At 37.7% G+C, this 12,340-nt stretch overlaps 1 protein-coding gene across 1 annotated transcript in view; it reads left to right on the forward strand.

Annotated features, from left to right (window-relative positions):
• Positions 1-12,113, forward strand: part of PAX3 (paired box 3) — an 84,976-nt gene extending 72,863 nt beyond the window's left edge. Inside the window, exons 7-8 of the mRNA XM_014960632.1 lie at positions 9,912-10,158; positions 10,674-12,113. Of these exons, the coding sequence (XP_014816118.1) occupies positions 9,912-10,158; positions 10,674-10,708 (282 nt within the window). The 3' untranslated portion in view covers positions 10,709-12,113. The remainder of the gene's footprint in view (positions 1-9,911; positions 10,159-10,673) is intronic.
• The last annotated feature ends 227 nt before the right edge of the window (positions 12,114-12,340 follow it).

Below are 12,340 nucleotides of genomic sequence, written 5' to 3' on the forward strand. Positions count from 1 at the left end.
TTTTGACCACAATAAATCGGGGTGTGTGAGCAATTAACATAATGTTTCCACCCATCACTGTCTCTCTCCCAGGGAAGCGCTCTGGACATACTGTGTGTAAAGCTGAATTTACAGTGAATTTAGCAGGGGGGTGTGCTTTGCCTGAAGCCTGAATAATCTGTTGTGATTTAAAAAAAAACAACCCTCAGAACATGAAGAACAAAATCTAATATTAAGATTCTTGGTATCATATTCCTAGTAGGCTTAAACCTCTTTTCCCCTTTGACTTCAACTTATTCCAAATGGGGGTCTGATACGCAGACCCCCAGGGAAGCTTTATTTTCCACACAGGATGTTTCCTTTCTAACTTTGAGTATTTTGGGCAAGTATGTTGTTTAAGACAAGCACTGGGTGAAGGAAGAGGACGAGCAGAGATGGCTAGGGTGCTGTAGTTTTATTTTTGTCGTGCTAGCTGTGAACTTGAAAGTTAGAGAAGACTGTATGTTTTGGTCAGTTTTAGGAAGCAGAATGCTCCATAACATGGCTGTCTTTCAGGCTGGGAAATAAAATGTTGCTGCTCTTGTTTAAATGAAAGAGTCCCACCTTGGTAATACGCCATGTGTTTTTACATCAAGACGACATCTACAGATCTCTACATGACTGATTATTCTCCTTGTTCCTCTGGTTTACTCGTTACTACCTGGCCGTTACTACCAGGTTCTCTCACAACCTCTGTCTTGCAGATCTGCAAAGAGTTGACTTTTGCAGGGATAAGACAGGGATTAATGCCTCGGGGGACTGGTAGCCAGGAGTGTTCTTGTTTGTATTTCATGAAAAAGCAGCCAAACTGCAAGCACGCTATCTCAGCCAGAGCTCTTTAAATATAATGTCAGAATGGAGATTATTAGTGTGTAATATATGTAAATTGCATATTTTTATGTTTTCTATGCCTATTATGCAGCTTCTTGGCTTTCATGCATACATTTACGGGAATATTGTATTTCCTTTTCAAATTAGGTTTCAGTTGCTCAGTGCATTTTTCTTTTAACAAACATTTGTTAACTCAAAATCATTAGGGAGTAGCATATCTATGTGTTAATGTGTGCATACGGGACTTAAGCGTGTCACTTTGCAGTCCCAGCACTAACAGTCATCACTGGTTCTTCCACGGAAAGCAGAAGAGCAGCTGCAGAAACATTTGTCTTGCAACTGCAGGTGTACGGTCCTACTAGAGAGCAGATTGTTTTTAAGAAAGGATATCAATATTTTGAATTGCTTCATTTAAGATAAGGAAAAAGGCTTTTCCGGTGTACATGGGCATCCCTTGACCTTGTCATGTGCTTTTTATTAACGTCAAAGCAGCAGAGTTTGCCCTACACCAGGCAGTTTGCTGGTTTTGAAGTGTGCTGTTTTGGGCTGCTCATGGACTCGGATGGAGTGGCAACACTCTGCTCACGTTGCTGCCCACCAGGCTGCTTCCTTCCTGTATTTAACCTGTAGGATACCCAGCCTTAAATACTACTGCAGTGTTAAGTTTTTACTGGAAAAAGAACAAATGTGCAGAACCTGTCTCCTGCTGGACATAATTTTTTTTCCTCCTTGCTTTCTAGAAAACTTCTGAGCTCTACTTTTTTCCTCTTCCTTGTCATTTTCCACCATAGTTGAGTCAAACCAGTAGCTTTCAAGACTGAAGTTTCAAAATAGGAAGTGGATTGAATGTTGAATGTTTGCGTAGAAGATCATAACAATGTTTAACAAAGTCTGCAGTTCTCATGGCATTACCTGCAATTCAGGAAAAATCTTGATAAGAAAATTCCAAACTTTTCCGTGAACAGTAGTAAAGATGCAAGCTGTTTTAAGGTTTCTTTCTTCTACTGTCAAAACATTTCACTGCCCGAGTTTAAGAATTATCCTGTAACTCTTTTTGGTGAGATAGATCTTAGGCAATTGGCTTCTCTTAAGTCTTTGAGAGCACTTGGTTTTCATTAACCTGAACTATGGATCTGAGGCAGCTGTCGAATCAGTTAGATCTGTTCATATTGTCTTGTTAACTCTATTTTTAAGGGAAACACAGGAACCAGTGACTAAAAACTTGCATTCCCTCATTACGAGGGATGAGGGGGAAGTCAGCTATGAATTTATTATTCTTTTTCCTATAACTTCTGTTAAATTAGTGTCCAACTGGTTGCCCACAGAAACATTTCATTTGGATCCAAGTCTCACACCAATGAGAAGCTCATGATCTTTGTCACAATGATCTTGGCTTTGAGAGCTCTTCACTTAATGACCCAAGAACATGAGACAGAAGTCAGGGATTTCTTTGTGAAGAAGACAGTTAATTCACATGATATCATTTTCAAGAGCACGAGTTTTTGTTTTGATTTTTTTTTTTTTTTTAATAACCATGACTTATGTTATCTTGGGATTTTTGCATGTGGGTGGATGGAAGTGATGGTAAGCAGTTGAAGCAGTTCAATGAGAACCCTGTGAGCTGCCAAACTAAACCATGAACTCAGCAGGAAGTTAAGAGAGAACAGAAATTCTCTCTTTAAACTCGGACAACCTGGCAATGGCCTAAAAATTGTCCTAGGTCTGTTCTTAAGCCCTATCATTCAGAGATATCATTCAGGCATGAAGCAATACCTAGGACTGAATCACTTAGAGGTGAGGGACACTCAAATAGCTTTCAAGATAAGAGCTACTATATGCACAGCACATTGGAGATTATCTAAATTACTACAGGTGCATTTGCTTCAGCACCTAGAGCTGCTCTGCTCAGTTCAAAATGGTGACATCAAGATCTTCAGAGCCAGAGTTTTTTTTTTTATTTTTTTTTTTTTTTTAAATTTAAAAAAAAAAGGTTCAGCCAATGGGATTGATCAATTCTGTTTCTGGAGTATAAATAGATGAGACCAAATAGTTTTGTAAATGTTACTGTGCAAGAATAATAGCATTTATTATTTGTTTTATAAATATTATATTATTTAAAATACTATAAATATATTTATATACAACCTATATAATATATTAATATAACAACAACAATAAACAGGTGACTTCATATTTTGAATGTCTACCTTAAATTCTTTCTCTGGGGCTTCAGCCTCCAAAATGCAGGTCCCCTCATACAGCTCAGAAATCTTACATAGAGATACAAAAAGCCATGGACTTTTCTGGAGATTTAAGCCAATTGTACTGTCACTTTGTGACAACAGATGTTTGGAAATGCAATAAAAAAATATAGATATCTTAAACGAAAATAGTAATAGAAAAATGATACAATATATATAAAAAGTCAGTTTCTTGGGTTTCTTAACCCTTTTTAAATGACGTTGCTCACAATGACTTATCTTCCTCCGTAATAACTTGTACTACTTAGAATGTACACAGACTGAGTAGTCAGCATCACTGAAGCCCTAAAAATAATTTTTTTTGCTTTTGCTGCTTGTAGTTCAATTTGAACTATTTGTTCAGTGAAAGTATGAGTCAGGTCTTCATAGAGTATATGACTGGCATGCATTGGTGAACTTGTAGTTTTTTTAATAAATTTACAAAATAGAAATATCATCAGGAAACTGAATGCTTGCATATTTATTCAATTAAGGACGGGTACATTAATGTGGGCTTTGTCATGAGTAATTGAAAATAGCTCACTGGAATCCTTAGTTATGCTCTACATTTTGGATTTCCAAAGAAAGGTACTAAAAATACCATGGCATGATTCAGTGAAAAGCAAATATTGCTGTGGGATCACAAAGAATAGAATTTCATCCTTAGCAAAGTCACTCTAGAAAGCCACATATCCATCTTTAAATGCATTGGACTCCATTTCCTTCAAAACTTCCTACCTCTCTAGAGATGGCTGTTTTATTTTTATCTTGATTTTTGCTGGGCCGTCAGTAATAGTAAGAATTTTCTTAAAAATGAAAGACTGAGTGCTGAGTCAGAATACAAAGAGGCAAAATAGCAAAATTCTTGGTTTTCCCTAGTGCTGGTTAGATTAGAGGCCCTGGCATGTACGCTGTTGGGAGCCTCATGTGTGAACCCTTCCTTACTGGTTGGATTCCTCCACTTATGCTTGTCCATTATCTTTTCTTTCCCTCACACATTTATGAATAACTTATTGCTTTTACCTATGTGGCTAGGATTTTGTAGCAATTTCCTGATGGTAAATCCAGCCTTGCAGGTGTAGATCATGGAATAGCTGCTGTTGTATGACCAACGCTGAGTTGGGTGAGAGTCTTCCTGTGAAAGCTTTGTGGATCCCATTCCCTGGCCACCTGCCAGCAAAAAAAAAGTGGAATACTGTTTGAATTAAAAATGAAAAAAAGTGTATTTTTTTGTTTGTTTTGCTTTCAGAGAGAACAAAACTGTGTATCCCATTTGTGGAGGGAAGGTGTGTGAGAGCCCAGCTAGAGAGAGATGAGCTGGTTTTCACCATGGCCAGAATCCTCCTCCTGTTTTGGGTTGAGTAGGAGGTGGGGGAGAAGAATTCACAGGCAGAGAGCAAAGTAATCTCAAATTTAGTCTTGTTGCCAACTGCTGTATGTAGTATTGCCATATTTAAGCATTTAAATTAATGAATCTTCAGTCTCTGAGACTGCCTGGAAAAGTTTTGAGATATTTAACTTTATATATATGTACACTTGTATATTCAAATATATATATATATAAAAAAAAAAATTAGGAGTATGTGTTCCTTTTTAGGCTTTTTGTTTTACTTTTTCACTTGTCTTGAAATTTTTTTAAGCTTTTCTATACAACCAGGAGCTAGATAATTAGCTTCTCTTTGAATTATTTTGATAATGTTACATAGTGCTGTGACTCCCTGATCTAGCACCTGAAAAAAGACACGAGTTTAGTGACAGACTGTGATAATGTTGTGTACATCGGTAATCTCCTGTAGATAAAAATATAATTCATGAAGGATCAAGTTATCCTCTTAATTACCTTAAATATCCACCAGTGCACCTTCTCTAATTTCAGTGTAGCTGCCACTGATGTCTAGTGGTGTGAAATCAGTATGAGGTCTCATTTGATATGAGTATGCAGAAGGTCAGATCATCAGATGTTCAAAGTCAGTGTATTTTGCTCCTAATTTCATTAACCAAGTATGTGGTTCCTAGTGCTTGCCAGTTGGCATGAAAACGCTTTCTGTTGGGTTTCTTCATATATTAGGCAGAAATATTCATATATATAAAATGAATTAGCAACATGGTTCTATGATCCTATAGGTATAGATCCATGTAGCTAATTAATTTTAATTAATCTTCTAAAATATCTCATTCTAATGCTTTGGAACCATCCTTTTTGTGTTCTTTCTTGTGCAATATTTTGGTTTTGAGAGGTTTTTCTACAGTGAAAAGAGTTAACAGCAGGTAATGCCATTTATCTCAGAAGGAGTTTGAAATTTTCAGTGTTAGTGATGAATGAGGGTATCTGACCCACATCTGTTTTACATTAGAATGGAACATTGCCCTGACATCGTTAGGAGCATTTGTCAAGATTCCCTGGACAGAGCTTCTGTAAATTACATGCTGCAAATGTGTCAGGGTCAGATAAGAGGATATCATTAACTCCACTAAAGTTTACTCATGATTCTGTCAGTTCAACTTAATACGTTAACTGCCAACAATTTTCCTTGAGCTGTTTCATTAAATCTTTCATTCACAGGAGGGGAAAAAAATGTATCACTGTACCCAAAAAATATTGCACATGTTCTTTTCTCATAAATCATATTAATTGCAGACATGGTCACAAAGCATATTAAATGCAGGCATGCGTAAATGAATTAAAACATATGAGAATTTTATTGTGCCTATGGTAGGTCCTACATCCTACAATACCAACCACATTAACAGGTATAATGTTTCTTTTAAATAGAATAGACTTTTTCTCTGTCTAATGGCCTTTATTTTTGTTGATAATAGAAGTTTTTTCTAATTGCTGATAATGGACCAGATGCTGTGTACGTGGTCTTTAAGACTTTCATCATTCAATTTCTCTTTCTGGATCAAATCCTCAGCTAGTGATGCTGCGCTGAGTCTGCCAGCAAGGGATTTGTCCTACTGAATATTTTGGATTGCTTGGGATGTGCTCTCTGAAAACTTTCCTGTAGAGTTTGGTTGTTGCAGTTCACTGTCTTCTTTTTACCTATTTCTAATTGCACCTTTATTTTCCAATAGAACTATTTTATCAATTATATATACTGCATTTTATTAGATAATCTCAAAGACTATGCCTCAATGTTTCGGTGTGCATTCTTAAAAAAATGAGAACAAAATAGATGTAGCCAAAAAATTTACAGCCTGATTATTTTATTTTTTTGGGGGTTTACAGGAGTTCTTTACCAAAATAAATTGAGTAGTTACAGCAGTATTTGTTTCTAGGTGTTAGATCCGCCCTTCATTTTTCTTTCAACTTCTTTGGGATCCAGATCAGCAAGGTTGGCAATTACTACTTGGGTTTTCCCGAAGTAATTCAGAGGGAAGTACATATTTTCCAGTAATTTGGATGGTATATGTCTTGAAGAATTTTTTTTTTCTTAATTATTGTAAAACCACCATCTCTCTTTACTTATTTAGAACTATATTGTTTTATACCAGCAGAAGATCTGCGTTGCAAAATTCAGATCTTCGTGTGTCTCTTGCACACCACTCAGCTGAGGGTGCTGAGCATCTTGCAGACGTGGCCCATTAATGGCTTTCTAATTGATTAGGTGAAAGTCAGCCATGCCCTTCCTGTAACTCCTTGTATGGGCGATAAGGTCATGGCACATACCGTACGAAAGACTTCTGCCCGGAGGCTACTTCCCTTATAGTTTTCAAAACAGACGTGACCAAAAATCTAATTATTTAGATACTAATCAACTGCAGGATGATTCTGAAGGCCTCTGAAGAAGATATTTCTGAGAAGATGGTTACTCCTCAGACTTCAGTTTTTTCCACCTCAAAGACAGAGCTGTGTTAGTTCTGCTCCAAAGTGTCTATTGGGTATATATGCTCTCAATAAAAAGATGCCTAAAGACTTATATTATCTGATTAATTTAATTTTTTTTAAAAGTAAATCTCATCAAATGCTAATTTTAGTTTGTCAGAGAAGATACATCTTCATCCAAATATAGAGGCTGCTGAAATTTGAGTGGCTTTTGAGACCAAGTCGGGATCCAGGTTTACATTTCAAGGCTGATCTCTACCTCTAAAATAACTTCCAGTCCTAAAGTTTTTGAGTTCAGTGTTTTTGCTGGCAAAGTCCACATGATGTTGTCTTGGGCTCTATTCTATTGAAAATATTAAACCAGAAAAAAATGTTTAGTTAAAGTGTGTAGTCGGTAAAAATAGCTATTTGCCCAACTTGGCAATCAGTCCTCAAGTCCAGGTAGAGGCTTTGTGTTGTGAGAGCGCTCATGTAGAGGAGAGTCCATCGGGGCAGCGAGGGTGACGCTGGCCTGGCCCGGCCCCTGCTCTTGAACTTGGGGTAGAACATGGTAAAGCCCCATAAGTGTTGGTATCACACAGGTGCTACGCAGGAATGGAAAGGGCTCTGCGCTTACTGCAGATTTTTGATAAACCATGTGTGTGTTAAACTGTAGTCAAAACCATGATACTTATGCCAACATAAATATTTTCCAAGGTAGTAATTTTCAATGTAAATATTTAAGTTAACCCATGGGGGGATTTTGTGGATCTTTCTCTTATTTTAACTCTATTAATGTTAATTTTAAAGGACAAGGATTAATATAACCTAACTGAACATAGGTTCTAGTCTTGTATCCAGCTGATGCCATGTAGGATCATTAAGCATGCTAGATTTCCAGGACCCAATCGTTTCCTAAAGGTACAAAAAAAATATTTGTAATTCCTAAAATTGAAAACCTTACTAAAATAATCTTTATAAACTTTTCAGAAGCCAATTTTTAGAAGAAAAAGTTGAGACACCAGTTATTTCAGCTTTTAGAGGTTTTGGGAACAAAATGCTGTGCTGGTCTCTGTGCAAGTAACACGATTTTTCAATCTGTGGTGATTCCAGAGATTTTTAAAAAAGTTTCATGTTAACTTCAAATTCTTTTAATAGGTTTTGTGCATTGAAAAGATTATTTGAATTAAATAGAAAATATCTTACAGCCTGAATCCAAGTTCTTTTGTGTTATTAACTTAAAAATTAGAAGGTTTCAAGCATCTAAATAAAGTCTCTGGGTACATCTTGAAACTTCTTTTTGCATGATTACTTCCGTTTGTGAAATTTCCAGAAAATACCATCACTTAAACTCACGTTGCTGTGCTTAGTGAAACAGAAGTGAACATTCTAGTGCTGTAGGTAGTAATTGAACTTCTGGCTCAGCATTTTTTTTTTCTGGTGAGATGTCTTGGGTGCATCTGATGCAGAGAGGTTTTGTGTTTTTGATGCAGGTGTCAGGGCGTTTCTCTCTGAAGTACTCGAGCCTCTTGCTCTTTTCCTTATCAGACATTTAAGACCTGGATAGGTCTTCCTTCCTACTTAAATCATGGTCCCTGGGGCTTGTTTCATTTATTTATTAAAAAACAAAAAACCCCTCAGTGCTGGGACCACACGTTCCCTACAATCATAATCCCTTTTCTTTTGCGATGGAAAGTAAATACAATTCAAGAGGGAGCATCACAGCTTTAGGAGCTAGACGTGTTCATATGAGCACAGATTTATTCTTCCCAAAATAGACTCCAGTTTTAATAATTTCTTTTCATTTTTATGGTAAGAGGTGCAGTAAAGCAAAATGATTATCAAATAGCATATGTCAGATATTTGTAATGCCTTTTTGGAGGAAGAACAACGTGTAAATTATCAGAATATGCTGTTTTGGCAGAAGCTGTATGTCATCCACCCGTTATAAGCGGCAGCCTTTTTCTCAGGCTTTGGAGTGCAACTTATTCCAGCCGAAGTAAGCAGTTCTCTCAGTAGTACTGATTTTCAAAATGTGTTATAGAGATGTGCTGGGAGAGGAAATGCACAGCAACCTATCATGTGCGTGATTTCTGCACAGTAATTTATCACTGTAGCTTCCTACACTCCTGCTTGAAAGCACAGGTGGTTTTTTTTTCTTTTCTACTGGAAATTAGGGCCTAGAGGGCTGGGCTTTTATAGGGACAGGAATGTACTTTCCTGTAATCTCTTTTCAATTAATCTTGACTGCTGATTTCATAACTGTTTGCGTACAAGCAGCTCATTAAGGAAGTCACAGTTGACTTGAAGCCAGTCTGGAACCCTTGACTATTTCTGTTGGGTTCTCTAACTCAGTGGATGAAGTTGAGGGCTGGTGTTATGGCCAGAACTTTACTCTTTCACATGAATTTCTTCTGAGACCGGCACATAGGGTGTGCAGCACAGAAGTTACGGCTGCTCTGCCCCTTCCCCACGTATTCATGTTGTTCTGGGTGATGGCATTCTTTTTTACTTCCACAGCAACTTCCTGTTGCTGTGATCCGCTCCAAATTAATTTCACATCAATGACTGTTGAGCTGGGGGGTGGGGATGGTGAGGGGGAATATTGTGGCTTTTTCACAGCTTTTCTGTGTTTGTAGATCATGCAGCATGGCATGGCTAAAGAGACCCTACTTGCTTCTTATTGCCTTCTAACTGAGTCCTCGGGGAATAAACATCTGCAGAGATCCCAGCTGGGGCACGGGAGAATCAGGCACTCTGAAATCATCACAATTTTTAAAATTATTTTTTCCTTCTTTGCCCATGGTATCACTTTTAATTGGTTGTCAGCCATCAGTTTTTATTTTGGTGGATGATACAATCATATTCCACTTCCTCTTTGGATTAGATACTCAAAGCATAGTCTGAATACCAACTTTAGGAACTCAAATGATAGATTTGGGAACTGCTGTGCCTCTGAGAGCAGTACAGCTCTTCATTTATTTTAACTCCTCCTATTATCTGACCTTCTGTTTTAGGTAATGGGACTCCTGACTAACCACGGTGGTGTGCCTCACCAGCCCCAAACTGATTACGCCCTGTCGCCTTTGACCGGAGGCCTGGAGCCCACCACCACTGTCTCAGCCAGCTGCAGCCAGCGGCTGGACCACATGAAGAGTCTGGACAGCCTGCCCACATCCCAGTCCTACTGCCCGCCCACCTACAGCACCACGGGGTACAGCATGGACCCTGTCACAGGCTACCAGTATGGACAGTACGGACAAAGTGAGTATTGGACGGGCAATATTGCACTCCTGTATCGATAGTCTGTATTTTCTGTCTGTAACAAAGAGAATTAGGAGCAGAAATCCCGATGGCTGACTACCCCTTCTCCCCAAAGCCGAGCGCAGCGCACTGTGAGATAGCTGATTGTTCGAGCAAGATTTCTGCTGCATAATTATTTTCTTAAGTGATGTCAACAACATCTTGATGTTATTAATTGTTGAGACATGAAACCTGATTGCCATTAGGTAAAACATAAGGGTTGTCCAAAATGAAATAACCACTGGCATTCCACTATTAGAAACACATGTTCTTAATGAGGTCAGCTCAAGAATCATTACAGTATATAATCCCAGATACATAGAGTTTTGTCAAACTTGTCCTAGGAATAAAAATATTAGTCCCTTTCCTTTGATATATCAGTATTAAATATGACAATGTCAACCTGTAGTTGGCATGGCCCCATGCTGTGAGGTTGTCACAGCATGACTTGAAAAGCTTCTTTTGCTTTTTTGCAGGTGCCTTTCATTATCTGAAGCCAGATATTGCGTAAATGAACTGTCCACTTCAAGTTAAAGCTGGTCTTGTTTTCCGGTCTCACTCCAAGGCTTGGATACGAGGGATCTTCTCAACACGCTGCAGTCTAAACTGGGGCAGGAGTTGGAGAGGAGCAGGCTTGTGATGTTCTCTCCAGTCATAGCTATTAGTAGACTTTTGAAGGCTGGACAAAGCTATACAGAAGACAAAGGCCAAAAGCAATAATGAATAAATAAACGCGACACGGTTCATTATGAGTGGGTGTACAAAACAGAGCAGTATTTAATATCACTGCCTGGCAAAACATTCCAGTTTTTGTTGTTGAAATTAATGTGCATTGATTGGGACAAATGGAACATTTTGAAACTTAGAGCAGTTGAGCTCTGTGTGCTCTGACTCATCTGACATCCAGTGCTGACTTTAGTCTAATGGTAAAACTGCTCAGTTTCTGAAGCAAGGGCAAGAGAACCTCTTTCATTTTACACACTGGAAATTGTCATTGAGAGGAAATGTCACAGTCCATAGGAAGCCAGGATCACTGCGAAAGACTTCCAGAGCAACCTACCGGTTACCTTTCCACGCTTTTGTATTCATGCTGTCAATAAATGTCACTTACAAGTTTTGCTTTACCGAGAGATGAGATCTTGTGTAACATGAAAAACGGATTTTACCTTTTCTGTATGTGGAGTTTTCCTAGTCCGTTGTACCTTTTTGAACAAACATTGGAGAAAGAAAATCAACAGCAACGCGACTGATTTTTCATGACTGCCTAGCAATGTGCAATACTGTGTACCTCACACAAACTTTGGGATCATCCAAAGTTATATAGATAGAATCAGAACTATATTTTTGCAGGTACTTTTATTTTTGCAGTGCATAATTCCTGATGATAAAATACAGAAATGTTGCAGTCTGCTGGACAACTAAAATCCAGCTTGCTAATCATGATTTAAAGGTCATTTTCAGGAAACAATATGAAGAAATGATTACGTTTACATTTTTTTTTTTTAGTGATGTACAGGACATAGACAGAGATGGACCTGTATTTGACGCATTTGTTTAAATTATACAGCGATATCCAATATAGAAAATATAATTATAGGAACCAAGGTTTACAAGAAGTTTGCATTGTGACATTTTAGAATGTCAATAAATTTGTGTTTTGTGATGTTGAGAGGAAGAGGAAGATGGAAGGCGGTGTTATTTATTTCTCTCTATTCTTGGAACACAGAGGGAGGCAGAACACAAATACATTCCTTTTAGCGTTAAGGACTATGAAGTAGTGAGTTAGACTAGGTTCAGTACAGAGGTTAGTTCACACATTGGTCTTAAGGGTGATGGAAAAATGAAATATTATCTTTGTGTTGCAGCCTCTACAACAACACACGTGTTGTAAAAAAACCCAACAAAAACAAAAAAAAACAACAAAAAAGAAAACAAAAAACAAACGTCTTTCATGTAAAAAGTTCAGTAAATATTTACTATTTATAATGAATAAACATTATGAAGACTTGCAAAGCACTGATGATTTTTGTCCTAAAATGTAGTATTGTGCTAAATACATTGATACATTTTAATCTGAATATCATGAAGAAATAAACCATGTTATCTTCAACGCAAACTGTACTGGTTATGTTGGTGTATTCTG

This window comes from Calidris pugnax, unplaced genomic scaffold (assembly GCF_001431845.1).
Source record: "Calidris pugnax isolate Ruff unplaced genomic scaffold, ASM143184v1 scaffold398, whole genome shotgun sequence".
Taxonomy (NCBI): Eukaryota; Metazoa; Chordata; class Aves; order Charadriiformes; family Scolopacidae; genus Calidris; species Calidris pugnax.